Source organism: Plecotus auritus (genome assembly GCF_963455305.1).
Source record: "Plecotus auritus genome assembly, chromosome: 4".
NCBI classification, from domain to species: domain Eukaryota; kingdom Metazoa; phylum Chordata; class Mammalia; order Chiroptera; family Vespertilionidae; genus Plecotus; species Plecotus auritus.
In genome coordinates, this window is record NC_137775.1 from 726994 (window position 1) to 750710 (window position 23717).

At 64.1% G+C, this 23717-nt stretch overlaps 1 protein-coding gene across 1 annotated transcript; it reads right to left on the reverse strand.

Annotated features, from left to right (window-relative positions):
* Window positions 1-941: 941 nt before the first annotated feature.
* Window positions 942-23406, reverse strand: KIF25 (kinesin family member 25; the record flags this gene model as incomplete). The annotated part of the gene is given in 16 exon segments (XM_080663855.1): window positions 942-980; window positions 983-1092; window positions 1724-1879; window positions 2215-2415; window positions 3753-3904; window positions 4434-4610; window positions 6052-6183; window positions 9300-9374; window positions 14226-14293; window positions 19220-19256; window positions 19492-19580; window positions 19889-19992; window positions 20452-20587; window positions 21351-21452; window positions 21962-22027; window positions 23332-23406. Coding segments are annotated over 16 exon segments (1719 nt in total).
* Between the last annotated feature and the right edge of the window lie 311 nt (window positions 23407-23717).

Here is a 23717-nt window from a genome sequence, read left to right on the forward strand (position 1 = left end):
ACGTAAGGACCCCCAGGGGCTGGCTCACGCCCACTCCTGGGCAGCCAGCAGGGCCTCCTGGGGCTGGGCCCCGGGCAGTGCCGTGGCTGCTGACCTGCTGGCCTGGGACTGAACAGGGAGCCGGGCAGTGTGGTTTGTCAGGAGCTGCCAGGGCAACCTGGGGGGGGGTCCCCCAGGACACTCCCAGGGTCCCAGCCACAGGCCCAGGGCCCACAGTGCACCGGGGACCAGGCAGCGCGTGTGGAACTCGCATCCACGCCTCGGCCTGGTCACGCAGCCTGACCGGCTCTTCGAGACACTCGGGACAAGACACTTTCCTCCGGGAGAGCGCTCGTGTGCCTGCCGCCGCCCACCCCGGGGTGAGGTTGGAGAGCGGCTGGTGGAGAATGGGTCTCATCCAGAACTGGGGGGCAGACAGGCCCCACCCAGCGGCCACGTGTCCCCACAGGGGCCCGGGGACTTGGAGGAGACGGCTCCTTGTCCCGCCGGACGGGGCAGTGACCCTGGAGGCCGCCGGCCCCCCCCCCCCCCCCCCCCCCGCCTGCGGGGACCACGCTGTGCAGAGGAGGACGCGGAGCCGGGGGCGTGGAGTTTGTCTGGGACACAGAGCCACCCAGGGGCCCAGGTTGGTTCCGGACCCCGAGCTCAAACCCGGGAGCTTGGCCTGGTCGGTGCGAGGAGCCGGCCTGGGGGCTCCGCGTGGCCCCCCTCTGCCCGGACAGCACCGCTCTGCTCCCCACTGCCCCAGGACCCGCCTCCCCGGGGCGCCCGCTGCCCTGGCCGCGTGGGCTCCTGTCAGGGTTCGTGGCCGTTACCGTGGAGAAAACCAGGGCTGTCGCGTCCGATGTAAAGGAGTTCATTTCAGGGCGCGAACATCACACGTGCATTCGTGGCAGGAAGCACAGGAGAGGGAGGACGAAGCCCACAAGCACCCAGGCTCCTCACCGGGGACCCCTGGGGGCCGGGCGCCCCCCCGCCCCCGCCGCTCCACCTGCCGCGCGCGGGCCCCGAAGCTCAGGCTCTGCAGCGTCTCGGCCACGTGCTCCTGGTGGGGGGACACGCAGACAATCACCAGCAGCTTGGCGTCGCCTCCTAAAGGGAGAAGAAAGGCTCTGGGGCGAGGTGGCCTGTGGGCGCGGCCAGAGGGGGGCTGGGGGGCCCAGGAGCCACAGCGTCTTCCCGCCAGGCCCTGGTCTGCAGACCTGACAGCAGCCCCGAGGGGCCCCGGCGAGGGCGGGGCCGTGTGAGGGCCCCTCTGCTGCCAGGGAGGGATGCCAGGCTTTCCCAGTGGGACTGGCACCTCCTTTGCCTCAAGGACAACAGGGGGCGAGCCGAGTGGGGCGGGCGGGGCGGGGGGACCACAGGGAAGGAGGAGCTGAGGGACCAGGAGGAAGCGCCCCGCCGTGAGAGAGGACGTCTCCCCATGTCCCCCACTCCTTCCTGGGGGCACTGGCCCTGGGGATCAGAGCCCCGGGGCGTCTCTTAGGCGCAGAAGCCATAAAGTGTAACACTGAGAACCTGCTTCCCCCAGACCTAGGATGAGCTGCGGCTCCGAGCCAGGCCTCCACCCCCCCCACCCCGTGTCTGGGTCCTGTCCGCCCCCCACAATGCCCTGGAAGTTCTGCAGAGTGTGGAGCGGGGTGGGCGCACGATGCTGGGAACGTGGAGGAGGGATGCCGACCCGAGAGCCAGGGGCCCCGGGAGAGTCTCGGGGACACGTTACCCAGGGCGTCCTGCAGCAGGTGGGTGAGCTTGCTGTTGCGGTAGGGCACGTGGCCTCGGCGCGCCGCCAGGGCCCCCAGGACGTCCGCCAGGGCCGCCAGGCTCCGGTTGATGAAGGACGCCTCCCTCAGCGCCGGTCCCCTCGCTCCAGACGCCCCTGGGACCAACCGTCGGAGGCCGGGGACACAGTGAGGGTCGGGCCAAACCGTGGCAGACAGGAAAGCAAATGGGGGCCCCCCCGGGCAGCAGCGGCCGGGAGACCTTCTCGCGACAACCTCTACGGCCACCAACAGGGGGCGCTCTACGGAGAGCCAAGCCCTTTGCTCCTGGACTGGCCCGGGAGCTTGCAGGGGTCAGGGATTTGAAGGTCACCTTGGAGGGGACCCCATGCTGGGGACCCGCTGTGGCGGCTCACAACCCCTCGGCTGGAACCCCACACCCCAGCTCACCCAGGGGGACGCTCGCCCACCACACAGATGGCCACTCACCCACCTGCACACTCGCTGCCCGCCAGGTCCACCAGCTGCAGCCTGGCGCGCACCTGCTCCGCGGGCCGGGCGGGGCTCTCGGGCGGGGCCCCCGGGGACCCGGATGAGGCTCTGCGGGGAGCACGCGGCCTCCTCCCTGTTGCTGGCGGGGACGGTGAGGGGCAGCCGGGTGCCTGGGGCGGTGACGGGCTGGACCGCGGCTCAGCTGCAAGGACAGTGGCACAGGTGTTCCGGAAGCTTCCCTCACCTCCGTGTGTGCCCTGAACTCCACCGCACAGGGACAGAGCCGGGCCGGCCGCGTGACCTCCTCTCCCCCGTGGACGAGTGACACTGAGCGCTGCACGGGAGGCAGCACGGCTTCCCCTGGGGACGGCCGGTCCCACGAACACGGACCACGGCTTCTCAGGAAGGGCTGGCGGCGACACGGACCACGGCTGGTCCCACGAACACGGACCACGGCTTCTCAGGAAGGGCTGGCGGCGACACGAGCTGAACCCACTCAGACACCCAGCGACGCGCCTCCCGGAATCAGGCCCCCAGCTCCTGCTGGCTAACCCGCGGCACCCCGCCACGCCCTCCCTTCCAGACCGGCTCAGCTCCATGCGTGTGGGTTCGGGACAGACCGCTTGACACTCTTGAAAGCACCTGAGCAGCGCAGTCACCGCGGAAAACAGAAACGGCCAAAGCGGTTCTTAAAAGCGTGTGGGAACCACGTGTGGACACGGACTCCGGACGATGGTCAGGGCTCCCACAGCCGGAGGCCGCACCCCCTGCCCAGACCCTGGGGCGAGGCCGGCCCTGCCCCACGGCGGCAGTTCTGGGCTGGCGGGCGGCTCCCGCCCTCGCCCGCACCTGGAGGCCCCGTGGCCTGCGGCCCGAGGGAGAAGTCCCGTCGGGTGCTCACCCGAGACCAGGCTGCTTCTTGTTTTTGGTGAATCCTCACCCGAGGGTATTTCCCCACTGATTGTTAGAGAGCAGAGGTCGGCAAACTCATTCGTCAACAGAGCCAAATACCAACAGGACAACGATTGAATTTCTTTGGAGAGCCTCATTTTTTCAACTTAAACTTCTTCTAACGCCACTTCTTCAAAATAGACTCGCCCAGGCCATGGTATTTTGTGGAAGAGCCACCCTCAAGGGGCCAAAGAGCCGCATGTGGCTCGCGAGCCGCGGTTTGCCGACCACGGGTTAGAGAGAGTGGAAAGGAGGGGGAGAGACAGAGAAACACCCATGTGAGAGAGACGCACCCAACCTGAGCCGGGGATCCAGGCTGCAACAGAGATGCATGCCCTCGACTGGAATCGAACCCAGGACCCTTCAGTCCTTGGGCCGATGCTCTATCCACTGAGCCACACCAGCCAGGGCTGGATAGGCCTCCTCCTCCTCGGCCCCGCAGCCCAGCGGCCTCTGGGGTCGGACCCCAGGCCCTCTGAGGACGCGGCTGCCGTTCCCTCCCTCGGGGGCCGTGTGAGGCCTCAGACCTGCGGGCGCCTGTGTGACCGATGTCGTGCGCAAGCTGACCAGGCGCGAAGGGCCACTTACGGGTGCTGTCCCCGGAGGCGGCTGCGGTCAGCGTCACCGTGACGATCAGGTGAGAGCGAGAAGAATCCTCGTGCACGGAGGTGGCGCGCCGGGCCCTGAGCTGCAGGCCGGCCCCCACGAGCTCCATCAGCCTCCCCGCGCTCCCGACAGACCTGCGGGGCGACACGGGGGACGCTCGCACCAGAGAAAACGCGTCACTTCTGCCGACACTGCCCGCCTGCTCCCCAAACACGCCGCCAACACAGAGCGAGCCCCTCCGTCAACACCAGCGCTCTGCTCTGCCACACACGCGGGGACCAAGGTTTCAGAGTTTTATTTTTTAAACGTATTTGTAGTGATTCCAGGGAGAAAGGGAGGAGAGAGAGAGAGAAACATCCATGGTGAGAGAGAATCACGGATCGGCTGCCTCCTGCACCCGCCCCCGCCCCCCTGGGGATCCAGCCCGCAACCCGGGCGTTTGCCCTGACGGAGAACTGAACCGTGACCTCCTGGTTCATAGGTCGACGCTCACCCCTGAGCCGCACCAGCCGGGCTGTTCTGTGATTTTAAAAGGTCGTTCTAAGGCACACAGGGACCGGCAGCGCGGACTACGCGTGAAGTCACAGCGAAGGGCTCACGGACGCAAGGGCTGACTCGGCGACACGGGGCGTGGGGAGGGAGGTGGCGCCGGGAGGTACTCACAGGCAGGTCAGCGGGGACACCGCCTTCCGCCCCTCCCTGGTCGCCAGCACCTCGCGCCTGAGCCCGGGGGTCGCTGCGCAGCCGTCTTCGGCCAGAAGGTCGAAAATGTCGTTGTTGTAAACTTCCACAATGGAGACCTGGACCCGGGGTCTCTCGGAGGGATCTTCTGACAGAAGCCTGGGGGGACGGGGGGAGGGAGACACGTGACACAGGGGATAAGCCAGCCGGGAGCGAACACCCTCCAAGACGTGGTCAGAGGGCGGCCGAGGGAAGGTGCTCGTACTCCCAGAAGCCCGAGTGCCCGAGTGCCGGGCTGGAGACAGTCAGCTTTATTTCTTTTTAAAATATACTGTGATTGATCTCAGAGAGGGAGGGAGAGAGAGAAACATCAGTGATGAGAGAGAATCACTGATCGCCTGCCTCCTGCACGCCCCACACTGGGGATCGAGCCTGCAACCCGGGCCTGTGCCCTGACCGCGAACCCTGACCTCCTGGTTCCTAGGTCGACGCTCAGCCACGGAGCCGCGCCGGCCGGGAGAGGAACCATCTTGGGAATGAGCTTTGGTACCGAGTCACATCCAGATCAACTCGTTAGCCACCCGGCCCCTCGGGCCCTGAGCCAACAGACAGGGAGGCGGCGGCCCTGACATGGTCGCCCACCCCGGCTCTGGGACCCACAGAGGCCATGCCAGCCGCCAGGACAGCAGGCGGGCGCCGGCCGGCAACGCGGCTTCTTGGGCGGAAACACCGCTGTTTCCGGGAAGACGGAGACCTGAACTCCTGGCTCAGTACCAGCGGCGCCAGGACCTCCGGCTCCAGAAACAACTAACTTCCCCTCTGGTTGACGTGCAAAGTTTAAAACAGGGATACTGCCCTGACCGGTGTGGCTCAGTGGATGGAGCGTCGGCCTGCGGACTGAAAGGTCCCGGGTTCGATTCTGGTCAAGGGCATGTACCTTGGTTGCGGGCACATCCCCAGTGGGAGGTGTGCAGGAGGCAGCTGATGGATGTTTCTCTCTCATCGATGTTTCTAGCTCTCTGTCCCTCTCCCTTCCTCTCTGTAAACAATCAATAAAATATATTTACAAATAAATAAAACAAGAAAAAAAAATAAAACAGGGATACTGAGCCCTTAGAGACCCCCCCGCCCCCACCCCCCCGGCCAAGGGCGGGCGACCACAGCCGGCCCCTCCTCCCGCCCCCTCGTCCCACAACCATCTGATCCCAGCTCCTGCTTGGTGCCCACGAGCGTGACCAGGACACTCTGCACCCCAGGAACTCGCCCGCGCCCCCTCGGGACGGGAGAGCTAGGGCCCTGGGCCGTGACGCCCTCGGACGACGAGCAGCTGGGAGCGCCAGGACGGCCGAGATGGAAGGAAAGAGAAGTCAAACTCTCCGGTAAAAACCGGTCGGCCGAGTCCGCATTTCTCGATTCTCAGCGTCGGGGTTGCTGGGGGCCCCAAGGACGGCGGGAAAACCAGGGAGCCAGCCAGGGGCGCCGACCCTTCGAGCTGGGCAGCAGCCACCTCGCCCCGCAGCAGCCCCAGCCTCACCCCGAGGCACCCTTAGGCGGCGCCCCGAAGCCACCTCCCCAGGCGCCCCGAAGCGGCTGCGGGTACCGGAAGAGCTCCTCCGCGGCCCTGGGGATGAGTCCCGTGTCGCCCGGCGCGGCGCCCGGGGGCTGCGGGCCCAGCATGGTGTAGGTCTTCCCGCTCCCGGTCTGTCCGTAGGCCATGATGCAGACGTTGTACCTGGAAGTGGACACGGCTCAGCGGGCAGCCACGCGGCTCCCGGCCCTCGGACTCCAGGGAGAGCCTCCCCTGGCACTGCCTCCGTGACGGCCTTGCTCACGGCCCTTCCCGGACCCACAGCTGCGGTTTGCTAAGTGGTCCCGGGCTGCCTGGCTGCGCAGCAGGGACCAAGCCCGATCCGTTACACACGCATCCCATCGCCGTGTTTCCCGTGTCCGTCCGTGTTTCCCGTGTCCGTCCGTGTTTCCCGTGTCCGTCCGTGTTCCCTCGTGGGAGCCAGGGCTGGTCCCCGACCCCAGCTCGCGGCCCCCCGTGGAGCCCCACCTCCCGAGTCCACTCCCTCCAGCGTCCGGGGCCGCACTGGGGCTGCCTGTGGGAGCTCGTCTTCCTAAAATCAGCCTTGCTTTGCCCTGGCCGGGCGGTCAGGGGTCAGAGCACCGGCCGCTGCACCGAGGGGGAGGGTGCGGCTCCTGGTCTGGGGCCCGTGCCTGGGCTGCAGGCTCCTCCCCAGCCTTGGTCATTGCCCGTGCAGGAGGCAGCCGGTCCACGCGTCTATCTGCCCCAGGCGTCCTCAAACTATGGCCCGCGGGCCACATGCGGCCCGCCGAGGACATGTACCCGGCCCGCCGGGGGCCGCTGCCTGTCCTGCTTAGCAGCCGACGCGTCCCGGGCCCACAGTGCGCATAGGAATTTGTTCATAGTTTTTTTTTTAACTATAGTCCGGCCCTCCAGCGGTCTGAGGGACAGTGAACTGGCCCCCTGTTTAAAAAGTTTGAGGACCGCCAAAACCGGTTTGGCTCAGTGGATAGAGTGTCGGCCTGCGGACTAAAAGGTCCCGTGTTCAATTCCGGTCAAGGGCATGTACCTTGGTTGCAGGCACATCCCCAGTGGGAGGTGTGCAGGAGGCAGCTGATCGATGTTTCTCTCTCATCGATGTTTCTAGCTCTCTATCCCTCTCCCTTCCTCTCTGTGAAATATCAATAAAATATATTTAAAAAAAAAAAAAAGTTTGAGGACCCCTGATCTGCCCGCTCCCTTCCACTCTCTGAAAATCAATGGAAAAATACACGTGGGTGAGAATTTACACTCAAGTCAGGCTTCCTTTAGTGTACACGAGAGGGTACGAAGTGGGCACGCTTTCTTGTGAGGTTCTAAAGATGCACCCCACTGCGTAGGAGGCCACAGCTCTTCCTACCCGCGGCGGCTCTCCCCAGGGACTTGTGAGCCAGGAGGGCCACGTCCCCTCCGTGGCAGGCGGACTGCCCCCCAATGCTGCACTTTTGGGGTGGCCCCCCGCAGCTCACTTGACAGAAGATGAGGAATCCTGGCGACCCACACTTCCTGCCATTTGGGTCACGAGCCCCAATGCCAACGGGAAGACCCAAACATTTGAAGGAATATGTGACATGTTCTTGGCCGTGGAGGCGCAGCTGAGTGGCCCTGGTGCCGACCGGCTAGACCCGCCCTTGGCATCACCTGGGACAGGGAGGGGCCACACTGCGCGCACCGCATGTCCCGCCCCTCCCTGGCGCGTCTGTGTGGGGAAGACCCCTGACTGCAGCAGGTACACGAGCTCGTTTGCTTTTACAAAATATTTTTATGGGTTTCAGAGAGAGAGGAAGGGAGAGGGAGAGAGAGAGAAACATCAGTGATGAGAGAGAATCACTGATCGGCTGCCTCCTGCACGCCCCACCCTGGGGATGGAGCCTGCAACCCGGGCCTGTGCCCTGACCGGGAATGGAACCGTGACCTCCTGGTTCATAGGTCGATGCCCAACCGCTGAGTCACGCCGGCCGGGCGTACACAGGCTTTTAAAGCAGTGATCGGCAAACTCATCGGTCAACAGAGCCAAATACCAACAGGACAACGATTGACATTTCTTTGGAGAGCCACATTTTTTAAACATAAACTTCTTCTAACGCCACTTCTTCAAAATAGACTCACCCAGGCCGTCGTATTTTGTGGGAGAGCCACCCTCAAGGGGCCAAAGAGCCGCCTGTGGCTCGCGAGCCGCGGTTTGCCGACCACTGTGTTAAAGGGTCATTCAAACCACCAGGAACCCCAGGCCAGGAGCTCGGGACGCAGCCGCCGGCCTCGTATTCGCACAGGCAGCTCCGGCGAAGGTCACGTTCGCCACCGGGCCTTCGCTGTTTCTGGAACCCGCTCACTACAGAAAGGCCCTACCAGCCTCGCGCCCTGGCTGGCGTGGCTCAGTGGACAGAGTGTCGGCCTGCAGACTGAGGGTCCCAGGTTCGATTCTGGTCAGGGCACAGGCCTGGGTTGTGGGTGTTGGAGAGTGGGAATTTCTGAGCATGCGTCCTCCTAGTGAGAAGGCTAACGCCTATTTTGTAAAACCACTGTTTGGAATGCTCTGTTTTTTTAGACGAACTCTTATTCTGAAAAATAAACTTAGCCGTCTGACCTTGTAGGCCGGAGACTAGATGCGCCCATACTCTCAATGCCATGCCAGGTGCGTTTTTTAATTGGACAGAACTGTGTTGTTTCCAAGGCCAGCAGCGAGATAACCACTGAGCACACACAGGTCTGGCTCTTTAATTAAGGAAAACTGCTTTGTTTTAAATTGTTTTAGATTGTTTGCTCTGCAAAAAAAACAGGATGTAGTGAATGGGTTTAACTACGGTCGGACACAAAGGGTCGGGGCTGCTCTCTGATCTCCCGGAGTGGAGAGGGGACAGTCGCCGGCCGGCAATAAAGGCTCCCTACATTCTAATCTGGTCTGGACTCCAGTGGTCTTTACTTGCGTTCGCTCCACAACAGTGGGCTCGATCCCCAGTGTGGGGCATGCAGGAGGCAGCCGATCAGGGGTTCTCTCATCACAGATGTTTCTCTCTCTCCCTCTCCCTTCCTCTCTGAAATCAATAAAAAACATATTTAAAAAAAAAAAAAAAAAAGAGCTCTCCTGGGCTCTAGTGGAGGACGCGCCCAGATGGATGTCAGACCCAGGACCCCCGGAAGCAGAGCCTCGGGGTGGCAGCGGGTGGCGAGGGGGTGACGTGCAGACACGCAGCCCTGTGACCTGACCCCGCAGCACCCGAGACATCCACTCGCATTTCCACGGTACTGTGCTGACTGACCTCAACCACGTCCCAACTCACCCGTCCAGCAGGGACGTGAGCAGGGGGCACACGTCGGCAAACACCGCGGCCTGGCCCTCCGCCGGGCCGTAGACCCTGAGGAGCAACGTGGAAGGAAATGGGCGTCGTTAGGAGAAAGGGACGCTGGGAAAACCCCCCTGGGCTCCCCACCACACCCGACACCGTCCAGACTCATGGTTCTCATCAATAAAAGATTGCAGCCCGGCCCGTGTGGCTCAGTGGTTGAGCGTTGACCTATGAACCAGGAGGTCATGGTTCAATTCCCCATCAGGGCACATGCCCGGGTTGTGGCCTCGATCCCCGGTCGGGGGTGTGCAGGAGGCAGCTGATCAGTGCTTCTCTCTCATCACTGATGTTTCTCTCTCTGTCTCCCCCTCTCCCTTCCTCTCTGAAGTCAATAAAAATATATTTTAAAGTGAAAAATTGACTTTATCGCTTTCCCAGGCAGCAGAGGTTGAGGCAGAGTGGAGACTCATCTCCTCGGCTTTGAAAACGCAAGCAGCAGAAGCAGCAAAGAGAAGAAAGAAAGGCCACAGCCTGGCGGCCTGACAGCGCCCGAGGTCGGTCCAACACCATGCCAGCACTGCCCTCCGGCGGCATCGGTGAGTCTTGTCCAGTTTCACGCCCGAGCTCTTCGCCACGCGAGCCGGGTCAGTGCACAGTGGGACCCACGCCCGCTCCGACAGGGGCCGGCGGCCAGACGCCAGGAGGCAGGGGCTCCCGCAGCCGCGCCCGCCCCTGAGGCCGGATGATGCGACCAGGCAGCAGGCTGAGGCGGACGACCGACCGAGCACGTGAAACAAGCAGGCGGCTGTGTGCGTGGAAGCGAATGTGCTTTCATGTGAAACGTGTGTCCTGGATCCACGTTTCTGTTTAGCCGCAGCCAGACTGCTCCTGCCGTCGGGGACAGCAGGTGACGGCGGGACGCGGGCCCTGCCCACGGGGGCCGCTGGTCCCGCACCCTGGGAGGCCACGCAGAGCGAGCGGGCGAGGGCGAGGGCGAGGGCGAGGGCGAGGGCGGGCTCCTTGAGGATCGTTGAAGCGTCCCCCCCCAAATCCATCCAAATATTAAAGCAGACGGACAGCGAGCGGCCCAGGGTGTTAGGCGCCCACGTGACCCAGGCCCGCTGGCGACTCAACCGGAACCCTCCGTGGCGGCCGCAGCGCCCCCCTCAGGTCAGGTGCCTTTCGGAGTCACCGTCTGTCCGCATCTCTGAAGGAGGACGGCGGCGCTTTTGGAAATCACGGCATTACCACCGTCACGCTTCTGCAGTGAGCGGTGCCGACGAGAGAAACCTCAAACCTGCGAGGCATCGTTGTTGGAGCCGAAACTGTCAGCAGATGGCGGGAGCAGCATCGCCAGGGGTTGAGGTAACGCTCCGAGAAGGGCAGCTTGGCACCTGCTTTTACGTGACGGTCAGAGGAGAAGACGCAGGTGGGTCACGGGAAGTCTCCTGGCGACAGATGAGGGAGGCGGGAGAAAGCAAAGGGAGGGGGCGAACTCTGGAATTGGATAAAAGGTAAAATGATAGACACACACTTCTTTCTACGTAGGTGGGTGTAGGGTAGTTAACACAACGATTAACACACCAACAGCCGCGCCCCGGGGCCCGGAAAGAGGACCATCCGCCGAGTTCCAGGCTCTGTCATCACAGATGCAAGGACCACAGGCTGTTACTCAGGACTCCTCGTCAGGGAAGACGCCGGCCCAGGAGGGGGCCACCCACCATAAACCCCTTAACGAGGTCTTCACGGCCGGCCACCTGTGCGGCCACGTAGGTCTCCGAGCTGTCAGGCCAGCACTGGCCCTTCTCATCCACAGCCGGTTCCCGAGCATCGTCCCCAAACGGGCAACGTCCGCGTGTCTCCGTCTCTAATGTTTACATTCCCGTCGGTTTTCCAAAACCCTGATGCAACCCAGTGCTGGCAGTGAGCACACGGCTGTCCCCGAGGCCCCATGTGTGAGCACACGGCTGTCCCCGAGGCCCCCATCTGTGAGCACACGGCTGTCCCCGAGGCATCATCTGTGAGCACACGGCTGTCCCCGAGGTCTCCATCTGTGAGCACACGGCTGTCCCCGAGGTCTCCATCTGTGAGCACACGGCTGTCCCCGAGGCACCATCTGTGAGCACACGGCTGTCCCCGAGGTCTCCATCTGTGAGCACACGGCTGTCCCCGAGGCCCCATCTGTGAGCACACGGCTGTCCCCCAGGCCCCATCTGTGAGCACACGGCTGTCCCCCAGGCCTCCATCTGTGAGCACACGGCTGTCCCCCGGGGTCTCCATCTGTGAGCACACGGCTGTCCCCCAGGCCTCCATCTGGGCAGGGGTGGCAGCATTTTCCGCACCGAGCGTGTTCCGGGCTCCGTAAGCATCGTAACGAGAAACCCCGTGTCTCTCCAGCCAGCGAGGAAGGGACAGGTCCCGCCACCTGCCGAGGCTCCACAGGCAGTGGCCATGGTCGGCGCTGGGGATGGAGAAAGCAGCTCAAAAGCAGAGCCCAGGAGGGGCCGTTCGTAAGATTCAGGAGCAAACGTCTGTGACGTTCATGCATCGTCAACTGTGGGAACCCCTTTCACGCCCCGCGTGGTTCAGGGTTCCGGTTCAGGGTTCGGGTTCTGGAGAAGGCCGCACACAAATGAAAAGAGACTTAGAAAAGCATTAATTTGGGAATATTGGGGGCCAGGCGGGAGTCCACCTCTAGGGGGAGGACACCCCCGCTCTGGCCTTGCTACCCCTTTTATTGAGACTATGGCAGGGGTGGGCAAACTTTTTGAGTCGAGGGCCACAGTGGGTTCTTAAACTGGACCGGAGGGCCGGAACAAAAGCATGGATTGAGTGTTTGTGTGAATTGATATAAATTTAAAGTAAAGGAGCGGAGGGGAGAGCAAGAGAACCCTCCGCTCTTTCGGCTCCGCGGGCCGGATAGAACAGCCGAACGGGCCGGATCCGGCCCGCGGGCCGTGGTTTGCCCACTGCTGGACTATGGGATAAGCCCATATCCTTTAGGCAGGAAATTCCAATAGCAGAAATTTACATGAGACAGAGGTGGAGGCTGCTCCCGCTGACAGTGTTTCAACCGAACAGTGAGCGATTAGCTCCGACCTTTCAGAGCGATGAAGGTTGTTGACCAGCCTTCCGGGTTCCCTGTCCACACCTTTCTAGTTAGTGAGACAATGACCGGTTTCCGGCCGCCAACCAAGTAGGTTGGATGAGACACAGACGCTCCCAGGCCAGGCAGAGAGGGATGAGGACCTGGCACCAACCAGCAGGCAGTGCCGCCTCCGCGAGGAGCCGGACGCGCCCGCGAGCGCGAGTTACACGCAGTGAACGAAGAGGGCGCCGTGTCCCGGGACGTGAAGGCGCAGCTCCGTGCGGACGTTGGTACCCCACCCCCACCCCCATGTCACATAGACCAGTGGTCAGCAAACTCATTAGTCCACAGAGCCAAATACCAACAGTACAACGATTGACATTTCTTTGGAGAGCCACATTTTTTAAACTTAAACTTCTTCTGATGCCACTTCTTCAAAATAGACTCGCCCGGGCCGTGGTATCTTGTGGAAGAGCCACCCTCAAGGGGCCAAAGAGCCGCCTGTGGCTTGCGAGCCGCGGTTTGCCGACCACTGCATGTGAGTCCCTGGAGCGCAGACACACCTGAGCGCTTTAGAGAGGCCAGAGCGGGAGGGCCGACAGGTGCCGCTCCTCATCGTTGACCTCCCAGTCGAGGGCAGATAGAAGTGCGCCCAGGTGGCCTACGCCAGGTTGGGTGCCGGGAGTTGCTGAAGACGCTGGAGTTCGGGTACCGTTTCTCGGCCCGAACAGAGGCTGTCGTGTTGGTTACTTTAATGACAAGTAAGAGTGATTCTGTTTTGCTAATGGATTTAGCGGTGCTGTAGAATTCTTCAGCTTTTCCTTCCTGCCTGCCTTCCTTCCTGCTTACCACTCCCTGCCATTCTCCGACAACTGCTTTGATGCGTTGGGGAGAGAGGTGCTCGCTTGCAGTGGTCGGCAAACTCCTTCGTCCACAGAGCCAAATATCAACAGCACAACGATTGACATTTCTTTGGAGGGCCACATTTTTTAAACATTAAACTTCTTCTAACGCCCCTTCTTCAAAACAGACTCGCCCAGGCCGTGGTATTTTGTGGAAGAGCCACCCTCCAGGGGCCAAAGAGCCGCATGTGGCTCGCGAGCCGCGGTTTGCCGACCACTGACATAGATCATCGAGTTTTGGGGGAACTAGACAATTTGAATATAAAATTTATTTGACGAAACGAAAGAGCGAGAAGAAAGGAGAACCTTGGAAAAGAACAGTGTGGGGCTCGAGACAGTGCAGTCGGCCACAGGAATCGACAGACACCACGGGACCGGAGAGGAGACACAGAGGCGGTGTCGTGGCCGCGGGGTGCGCCGCAGGGGACAGGGCGCCCGGCCGTGGGGAGCGGGGAGCGGGGAGCCGCGTGCTGTGGCCAGCGCTGTGCAGGCAGCGGATCAACAGGGACAAGACGGACCGGCCCCGTCCTCCTGGGGCGCTCGGATGCACTCCCGAGGGAGCCCAGGTCTCACGGGGAAAACCGTTTCATCGTCCTTCTTCTGTGGGTTCTTCACGCGTGTGGCGGCTTTTCTGAGAATTCTCTGGTCACCCGGGTCCCGCCTGGCTCCTCATCTCCTGTCCCCATCGACTTAGGGGTTCATGCTCTTCGGGCCCGGGCTCCCCTCGGTTTTCGCACCGCGTGTGACGTGTAGCTTGAGGCCCGTTCACCTTGCACGTGGGGGCCCACGCGTCCCGGCCCCAGGCGTTGAAGTGCGTCCCTGCTCCTTCGCCATCAGCCACGTGAGGGGCTGGCTGCACCCTCTTCGTCACCCTCACGCGACACGCACGTCTGTGTCACTTCGCTCTACCTGCCCCTAGACAGCACTTACCTTTCAAAGGTGAACGTCTTGTGAACGGAGTGGTGACCGGGCCGGCTGCACCGCACCAGGACGGTCTCCTGACGGGAAAGGGTGACAGGCGGTGAGGCCCGGCCAGGCTGCAGCGGCGATCCCCTCCCCCGCCCCCCCCGCCCCCCGCAGAGGCCGGCAGAGCCGAGCCCACCCCGAAAACAGAGTCCCGGGGACACAGCCCACCCGCTCCGTCGCCATCGGTGCCGCGTTTCCCCGACTGCACAGCTGAGTGGCTGAGACAGAGACCGTACGGCCCTCCGAGGCGGCAACGCTGGCCCTTGGCCCTTCAGAGGGGTCTGCTGCCCCCACGTGGGGGCGAAAGTCAGGGCCAGGGAGGAGTGCCCAGAGCCCTGGCCTGCACACGCACACCTGAACCTTCCTCCCGCTCAGACGTGAGCGCAGACACGGAGGACGGAGCCGGGAGGGTGGGGCCCCACCTGGTTTGCACGTGATTTGCCCACGACAGCCACGCGGGGAAGCAAAGGCCATGTCCGGCCAGAAACGCGGCCTTAGCTTAGCTTCCCTTAAAGCAAAGAGAAGTGTTCTGAGCTCGTTCCAATTCTAAAGCCAAATGCAAATTCACGGAAAACGGGGGGAAGGGAAGAATTAAGAAACAGCCCTGGCCGGTGTGGCTCTCTTGGCTGAGCACCCCGGCACCAAACGGTCGAGGGTCCGATCCCTGGTCGGGTGTGTATGGGAGGGGCTCCGGGTCCTGTCACCCCAAACTCTGACGCAGATGCGGGCGAAGGCCCGGCGCTCACCCAGGCGGGCGCGGCCTCACCGCAAGGGCAGAGCCCAGGCTCCTGGCTCCGAGCCCGTCTGACCGAGGCCGCCGGCCCCTCCCTGTGGCTCGGCCTCCTTCTTCTGTTGCCCGGTCTCGTGGAATTCCTCTGAAGTCTCGCCAAAGCGTAACCCCAGGGCCCCGGGCGAGCGCACAGCCACAGCCCCCCAGGGTTGGCCGTCTCCAAACGCCCGCACGTTAGTCACCAAGACAGACAGACGGAAACACGAAGGCTCACAGGCCCCCCGAGGCTCAGTGACACCATCTAGGAGCCTAGGAAGCCACAAACCAGCCTGACCCCAAAGACCCCCTGGCCGCCCCGCTGTCGCCCACGGGGAGCGCTGGGTGCTAAACGGCATCGGAGACCCACCTTCGCCAGCCGCTTCGAGCCCCTCCTGCCAGCCTCACGAGTCCTCCTTCACCACACCACGCAGCCCCCGTCTCCCAGGGGGACCCCGTTCCTGGGCCGTCAACAGGTTCCTTTTACCTCAACCTGCGAGCTGTCGGCCTCGACGACACCCTCCCTCTGGGGCAGGCGCAGCCGGGCTGAGCCGTTTCCATGACAGAAACAGGGTGCCTGGTTGTGTCACCTGTTTTCATAGACGCAGCCCTGCCTCCCGTGGGCACACGTGTTCCCGGGGACGCCACGTGCTCCCCACGGATGCCACGTACTCCCCACGGACGCCACGTGCTCCCCACGGACGCCACGTGCTCCCCACGGACGCCACCTGCTCCTGGGGACGCCACCTGCTCACCACGGACGCCACCTGCTCACCATGGATGCCACCTGCTCACCACGGATGCCACCTGCTCCCCACGGACGCCACGTGCTCACCACGGACACCACGTGCCCACCACGGATGCCACCTGCTCACCACGGACACCATGTGCTCACCACGGACACCACGTGCCCACCACGGATGCCACCTGCTCACCACGGACACCACGTGCTCACCACGGATGCCACCTGCTCACCACGGATGCCACCTGCTCACCACGGACGCCATGTGCTCACCATGGACACCACCGGTCCCGACCCGGCTCTGGGCGCCGAGAACCTGCCTTGAAGGACGGCTATTTGCTAAGGACCCTGCAAAGCTGGCTCTCTGAACATCTCCCCAGGTGCGCCCGATCCTCCCATCTTTGCCCAGCACCTTCCTGGCGATAGTCTGACCTCGTCTTGACCCTGTGTGAGCGACACCAGAACTCAGTGACCGTGGGACTGACCGGCTCAATCACCCTGAGGATCAGGGCAGCTCGGAGGCCCGGGCGGGTCAGCGCCGCCGGAAGGACACCTGTCGTCACACAAGCCGCTGCGAGTTCCCTGAGAAACACGGACGACCCCGAAGACCCAGGCCCAGGCAGCGGCAGGCTCTCCGGGGCTCTTCACAGGCCGCCTCCCCAGACGGTTCGACGCCGACGGGCACGGCACTCCGACGGGGCGCGGCGTCCCCACCCCAACACACACACTCGCTGGCCTCCCGGGAGCGAAGGCGGACGCGGAGCCAAGGGGACGGTGTCACCGCACCGATCGCTCGCTGTCTCAGCAAACCTAATGGCTGAGGCCCTTGAACAGGCAAGTCTGTTAAATGAAGAAACCACTTGAATTCTGATTTTTAAAAACATAATCCAAAATGCCCCAATCGAAGAATGTCACCTTATCTTGGTGGGTTTTTTTAAAACTTGCCAACGTCTGAGTTGGAAGAGCCGCTGGAGCTGGGAGGACGGGAGCACTGCCGACAGTAACGGAGGAGGACAGCGAGGGTGCGAGGAGCCTCAGGCTCAGTTCCCGGCCCTCAGGGCCCTGCGCTGCGGGCGCCACAGGCCTGGGAAGTGCAGGGAAGGCGGTGACTCCCACGTGCCCCGAGGTCTTGGGCCCAAAAGGAGGGACTGTAACGGGGGAGGGCTCCTTCCGATGTAGATTCCCAACAGGGAGCCCTTCGGCGCTGCCTTCACTCGATTCAGCGATGCTGGTGCCCAAGACCAGAGGTCAAAAGGGAAAAACTCAACGACAAGGCATTTCTAAAGTGCTCGATCCAGAGACGCGGGTGAGGCACTCTGGGTCCGGCGGAAGCGTGTCCCTCGCTTGCTGACGAAGAGGGAGCCAGCAGCCCGCCCACGGGCCGCTTTAGGAGGAGCGGCTGCTGCTGGTCTGTCACTGTCACCAGGCCGACTCGACGGCAGTTGTGGGAAAGACGGGGAGCCTTGGAGTGACCAATACAGCACAGACCCCAAACGGTCCCTGCACCCCGACGGCTCGGGCCTCAGGGCTTTCACTGCCGCTTCCGGCCCTTTTGGTACAAGAAGCTAAGAAAAACGCGAGTTTAAAGAGGAAACACAACTGGACTTCACAGGGCTGTTAACTAAGGAGGCGCCGAGACCCAGGCGGCCTCCCTGCCTGGTGGCCTAGGTGACAGGTGGGAACACGGGACAGCCATCCCCAGAGAGCCCGCCACTTCACCTGCAGCCAATCAGTGAGCACCTCTCTGCTGCAGCCAATCACTGAGCTCCTCTCTGCTGCAGCCAATCAGTGAGCGCCTCTCTCTGCTGCAGCCAATCAGTGAGCGCCTCTCTCTGCTGCCCCTTCTCTGTGGTCTCCCTCCCCTGGGTGCAGCCCTCCTCAACACCTCCGGGCTGGCACTGCTGGTTGAACTGATGTTTGCTCAGATCAGCTCGTAAAATGTCAGCTATGCCTTATCTGATGTGTCCGTTCCAGCTTTAACACCGAGTTCACACTTAACCTCACGGCTTCGCATTGTTTCTTTTCTTACGCTGCAAACCTCAGGCCCGTTCGTGCGCACGGACTGATGTGAAGCGCTGTCCTTGCACAGGCCCGTAGGCCCACACACGCACAGGTGCGCACACTGCACAGGCCCACACACGCACAGGTGTGCACACTGCACAGGTCCACACACGCACAGGTGTGCACACTGCACAGGTCCACACACGCACAGGTGTGCACACTGCACAGGCCCACACACGCACAGGTGTGCACACTGCACAGGCCCACATACACAGGTGCGCACAGTGCTCAGGCCCCCACACGCACAGGTGCGCATAGTGCTCAGGCCCCCACATACACAGGTGCGCACAGTGCTCAGGCCCCCACACGCACAGGTGCGCACAGTGCTCAGGCCCCCACACGCACAGGTGCGCACACTGCACAGGCCCCCACACGCACAGGTGCGCACACTGCTCAGGCCCCCACACGCACAGGTGTGCACACTGCACAGGCCCACACACGCACAGGTGTGCACACTGCACAGGCCCACACACGCACAGGTGTGCACACTGCACAGGCCCACACACGCACAGGTGCGCACACTGCACAGGCCCCCCCACGCACAGGTGCGCACACTGCACAGGCCCCCCCACGCACAGGTGCGCCCACTGCACAGGCCCACACATGCACAGGTGCGCACACTGCACAGGCCCACACATGCACAGGTGCGCACACTGCACAGGCCCCCCCACGCACAGGTGTGCACACAGCACAGGCCCACACACGCACAGGTGTGCCCACTGCACAGGCCCACACATGCACAGGTGCGCACACTGCACAGGCCCCCCCACGCACAGGTGTGCACACTGCACAGGCCCACACACACACAGGTGCGCACACTGCACAGGCCCACACACGCACAGGTGCGCACACTGCACAGGCCCACACACGCACAGGTGCGCACACTGCACAGGCCCACACACGCACAGGTGCGCACACTGCACAGGCCCACACACGCACAGGTGCGCACACTGCACAGGCCCACACACGCACAGGTGCGCACACAGCACAGGCCCACACACGCACAGGTGTGCACACTGCACAGGCCCACACACGCACAGGTGTGCACACTGCACAGGCCCACACACACACAGGTGTGCACACTGCACAGGCCCACACATGCACAGGTGTGCACACTGCACAGGCCCACACATGCACAGGTGTGCACACTGCACAGGCCCATACACACACAGGTGTGCACACTGCACAGGGGTGCAGGTCGGGGCAGGGGGCCACAGGAGATCAATGGAAACCAAGAAAGAAGACCGCCTTCCTCAGCTGAGCCTGCGCGGGATAGAGCAGGAGGTTCATGGTCACTCCGCCTCGGAGGCACCGCAGGGGACACCTGGGGAATGTCTGCGCCATCACAGACAGCTCCTCCCAGGTCATCGGTCAGGGAACGCCACTCACGTCGTCCACCGCGTGGGCCACGTCTCCGGATGCAGAGCTGCGGGGGGAACAGCGTGGAAACACGTCACCCAGAGCCCGGGGCCCCTGCTGAGGGACCACGGCTGGGAAATAGGAGGCGCGCAGTTTCACTGCCATGCCTATGTTTCCCCCGTAAAACACATATGCATCATGCACGCGTACACACACACACACACGAACATGTGCACACACACCCATGTACCCACGCGCACACACACGCACACACGTGTGCACAGTATGCAGAAGGAGATTACCTGCTGTGTGACACGGGGTCGTGAGGCTCAGCGGCCGCAGGCATTGCGGGGCGGATCCGACAGTGGACTCTGATGTTTCCCCGCAGCTCCTGCGACAGCGGAGCCCTTTCTCCTGAGCCGGGCCGCCGCGGCGCCCGAGCCGCCCCCTCCCGGCTCAGGGCCTCGGATGGAGATGGGTGCGGGGATCCTACCCCCATCTCCACTGCTGAACAAACCCCTGTAAGCCACAGTGCCCCGCCGGCTCGCAAGGTCCCGCCCTTGCCTCTTGCACCCTCACTGCCTCGCGCGCCTGGCCCGGGAGTGAAGCGCCAGGCCCCGTGGCTCTCGGCCCCTCGCTGCCCGCTCTGGTCGTCCCTCCCGAGGTCCCTGCGGGAACAGGAGGCGCCCACACGCTCACCACCAGGCGGTTGTGCAGCCGCCGCCGCCTCTGCCTCTCGCGGTGGAAGCATGCGCTCAGCTCCTGCACGGACTGCTCCAGGCGCAGGGCCCTGGCTCTCCACACTGGGTGGGGGGGGGGGGCTCCCCGTCACAATGAGGTTCGTGGGAGGGAGCCCCGCTGGCCTCCACCCCTCCTCCGAGGGCAGGACATTTAGAGGGACCAGGGCAGAGGGTGCCCAGGGGCTGTGGGCTGTGTTGGGGCCGCTGCAGGGGCTGCTGTGCGCGGACCCCGTGACTGACAACTGGCACAGCGCTCAGCACTGCTGGCGAGGAGCCGGACACGCGGCAGCCAGGACCCACCACCCCGGAGACCCCGGAGGAGGGGGCCCGGAGTCTGGGCTGCAGGGACACCCCTGCCTTGCCTTCGGGGCAGCCAAGTCCTTAGCTGACAAGTGGGGACATGACATGTGAGCGGCAGGGACCAGGGAGGACCGACGGGTGGGCTCCCGAACGCCAGGCCCACGGGCCCCGCTTCCCGCTGGGCCAGGACGACGGCGCACAGGGTGGGAGGGGCCCCCTTACGTGGCAGCGCCCCGTGGTGCTGCGCGCTCTGCACGGCCGCCAGGATCTGGGAGAGACAGCCCTGCTGCTGGTCCCGGCAGCTCCCGAGGAGGTCGGCAGAGGAGGCCCGGAGCTCCCGCAGGTCCTGGTGCAGCCGCTGTCACGGCAGAGGGACCAGTTAGGGTCACCGGCTGTCACGGCGTCACCGAGATGGTCACAGACGCGTCTATCGAGGAAGACAGCCTGCAGCCACGGTCACGGACATCCATGTGCTGGGAGGACAGCCCGCAGCCACGGTCACGGACATCCATGTGCTGTGAACTCAATCTGCTCAAGTCCAAGTGCAATCACGGCCACCGCGGGCCTGTGGTGCCTGCGCCTGCGTTTGAGGTATGTCACTCAAGCGTCCCCAGCGGCCCCGGGAAGCCGGCTCCCTGCACGGGGAGGTTGGTCTGTGTGCTGACGTCCTGGGGTGCCGGCTCGGTCCCCTTGGACCCGGGAGGCAGCTCTGATCCTCTGCAGACTCCGCCCTAGGACGTGACAACCCACCACCAACTGCTTTTCACTTTAAAGTGTGCATTTCAGACCCCCCTTTGTGGCTCTTTCAGTCCCTGTGTTTGCAAGGCCTTCACGCAGGCCCCCCGAGCTCTCGGGTAGCACGTGGCCCCCTCCGTCCGCACACTCACAGGTGCTTTCGGGGTACTCCGTGCGGTCAGTGGGAGAGCAGAGCTGAGGTCGCCCACCGCCTCAGGGCAGGGCAGCGGCCGCCCCGCAAGCAGCTCTGCTCCCCGAATCAAGGTCCCCCTCCGCCCGAGACCGGGTCCCTGGGGCCGCAGGCCTCACACTGACCAGAAGTCCAGCACCGAGCGAGTCACCCACAGAGCCGTTCCCTGTGGCAGGGTGTCCGCCCTGGCGCCTACCTGAGCCGCCTGCCGCAGCCGGAGGAGCGAGCCTGTCCGCTGTGAAAGGCCCTCGCGCCGCCTCGTCCCCGCCGTCCCCGCCGTCCCCGCCAGCCTTAGGCGCTGAGGTTGCAGAGAAACACAGAGGGTGCCGGCCTTCCAACCCCGCCTCTGAGCAGGCGGGCCGCCTGGGGGGCGCTTGTGACAGTGGGACTCGGGACAGCATCAGAGGTGCAGGGTGTCGGAAGGCCCAGGAGGGCGGGCGGATGCCAGGGGCAGGTGCCAGGGGCAGGTGCCAGGGGCGGATGCCGGCATCAGAAAGAGCAGTCTCAGAGGCACAGGGGCTCCCGTGGGCCTGGGGCCGAGAGGACACGCTGGGCATCTTCAGGGGCAGTGCCAGGCCAGTGGGGGTTTCTACGGGAGCCCCAGCGGTCACATGTGGACAGCCCACGCCAGGCTCCCTGGTGACGGAACGCACTGACGTCTTTGCCCAGCCAGCACCGCTCACGTGGGGGTGGGGGGCGAGAGCAGGGAGCTCGGGCTGCAGATGGGGGGGGCAGGGGCCGTGGGAGACTGACCACTGAGGCCGCCCACCGGGCCTCCCGGCTCAGCCACGCGACGGGGAACGTTACCTGGGCCAGTCTCAGGTGAAGAACCGCGTTTTCCGTTTCCAGCTCAACGATTCGCTCCTCTCTGGCCTCCAACCAGAAAAGGAGAACTGTCCACATCGGAGTCGAACGGTCACCATTCCCACCCCAGGACCAAGTTCACGAAAGGACGCAGGCGCCTCAGGTCGGGGCTGTGGGAAGGAGTCAGCGAGGGGGGCACCCGCCGGCCCCAGCCCCTGAGCCTGTGACCCATTCCACGTGGCTCCGACCAGCAGCTCCTGGGCGCCCCACCCACGTGGGTCAGGCAGGCGCCTGTGTGCCACGTGTCCCCGTTCTGACGTGACGTGGGTTTTCTCGGCGTTTCTCCTTGACGTGTGCTCGTAGGCAGGCCTCAGAGGCTTCCAAGGCGAGGCTTTTAAAGTTCTTACCAGCTGCTTGCTTTGCTGGGGGCCCATCCAGAGGCCTCATGCTGCCTCCCTCCCGGAAGCCCTGCCTGGGACAGCCCTCCCGCCGCCGGCCTGAGGGTCGGCCCTGCCCCACTTGCTCCAAGAAGTGCAATTTCCAAACATGATCTCCTCGCGCCTTCCCTCTCTCTCCCACGCCTCTTCCGCAGCCCCCCTGCCCGCAGGACGAGGGACAAGGGACGTCCTTCACAGCCCTGCCCGCCCGCCCGCCAGGCGCTGACCTGGCCTCTCCACCCCCAGCCACGGCCTACCTGCCCCAGGCTTCCCAGGCCCAGCCCCTCGGCCACGGCCACCCCAGGCTCAGCGTCTCTTCCAAGGAGGCCCTCAGCCCACACAGCCCCCCCAGCTCCTCCCCCTCCTGGCCCAGGCCCAGGCGGCCCTGTGGCTGCACCCACGCGGGGAGACCGCACCTGCCAGGGCAGCAGTGACCATGGCTGCCCACAGTGCCCACTCGTCTGGGTGTTTACCCACCATTTCCTGTGCTCCCTCACCCCGGAGGGCGGGACCCGAGAGACCAGAGTTATGCCTGGCCCCCCATTCTGGCACTGAGCACAGCACACAGGGTGGCAGGCGCCTGGGTGGGGGTGGGGGTGCGGGTGGGAGTGAGGGTGAGAGCGAGGCACTGGGTGGAGAGGGGACAGGTGAGCAGAGGGTGGGGGAGGCCCAGGAGGAGAGGAGTGGATGGGGAGGGGGGCAGGTGGGGGCAGGAGGTGAGCAGGGCGAGACCCGGGTAGCCCACCACCCCCTTGGGTGCAGCAGGGGAAGCCCAGTGGTTAGCGGTGACGATGCGGGCCCCAACCCCATGTGGCGTGCCTGCTGTTTACCCTGGTAGGACCCCCAAACCCACCCCACGGCTCCCAGGCCCCGTGCTGGGGGGTCAGAGGGCAGGGGGTCAGAGGGCAGGCTCCCGGAGGTCGCCCCCCCCCTCACCTGCATTTGCCGCTGCAGCTGCCGGGCCCGCCGCTCGGGGAGGCGCCCCCACCGCCCACCGCGCGCCGCTGGCATCGCCCACTCGTGGGGGCAGGGCGGGTATGGGACGTTGGGTCCGGGCACGGGTCTCGGCGGGCGTGGGGGCGCCGGGTGGGGAGGGACGGGGAGGAGCTAAGCGTGGGGACGCTTTCCCCAAACGCCGCGCCCCCAGCCCCAGGGAAGTCCGTTTCCTCGGGGCCAAGTACCAACGTTTCTGCTTTTCTCCCCAAGGTCCCACGGGCCCCTCGGGACGCGCGCGAGGACCGGGACCCGCGCGGAAGAAACTCGCGCCCTCGGAACGAACAGACGCCCCAGGTGCGCGGAGCCCGCAGGTGGCCAGGCGCAGA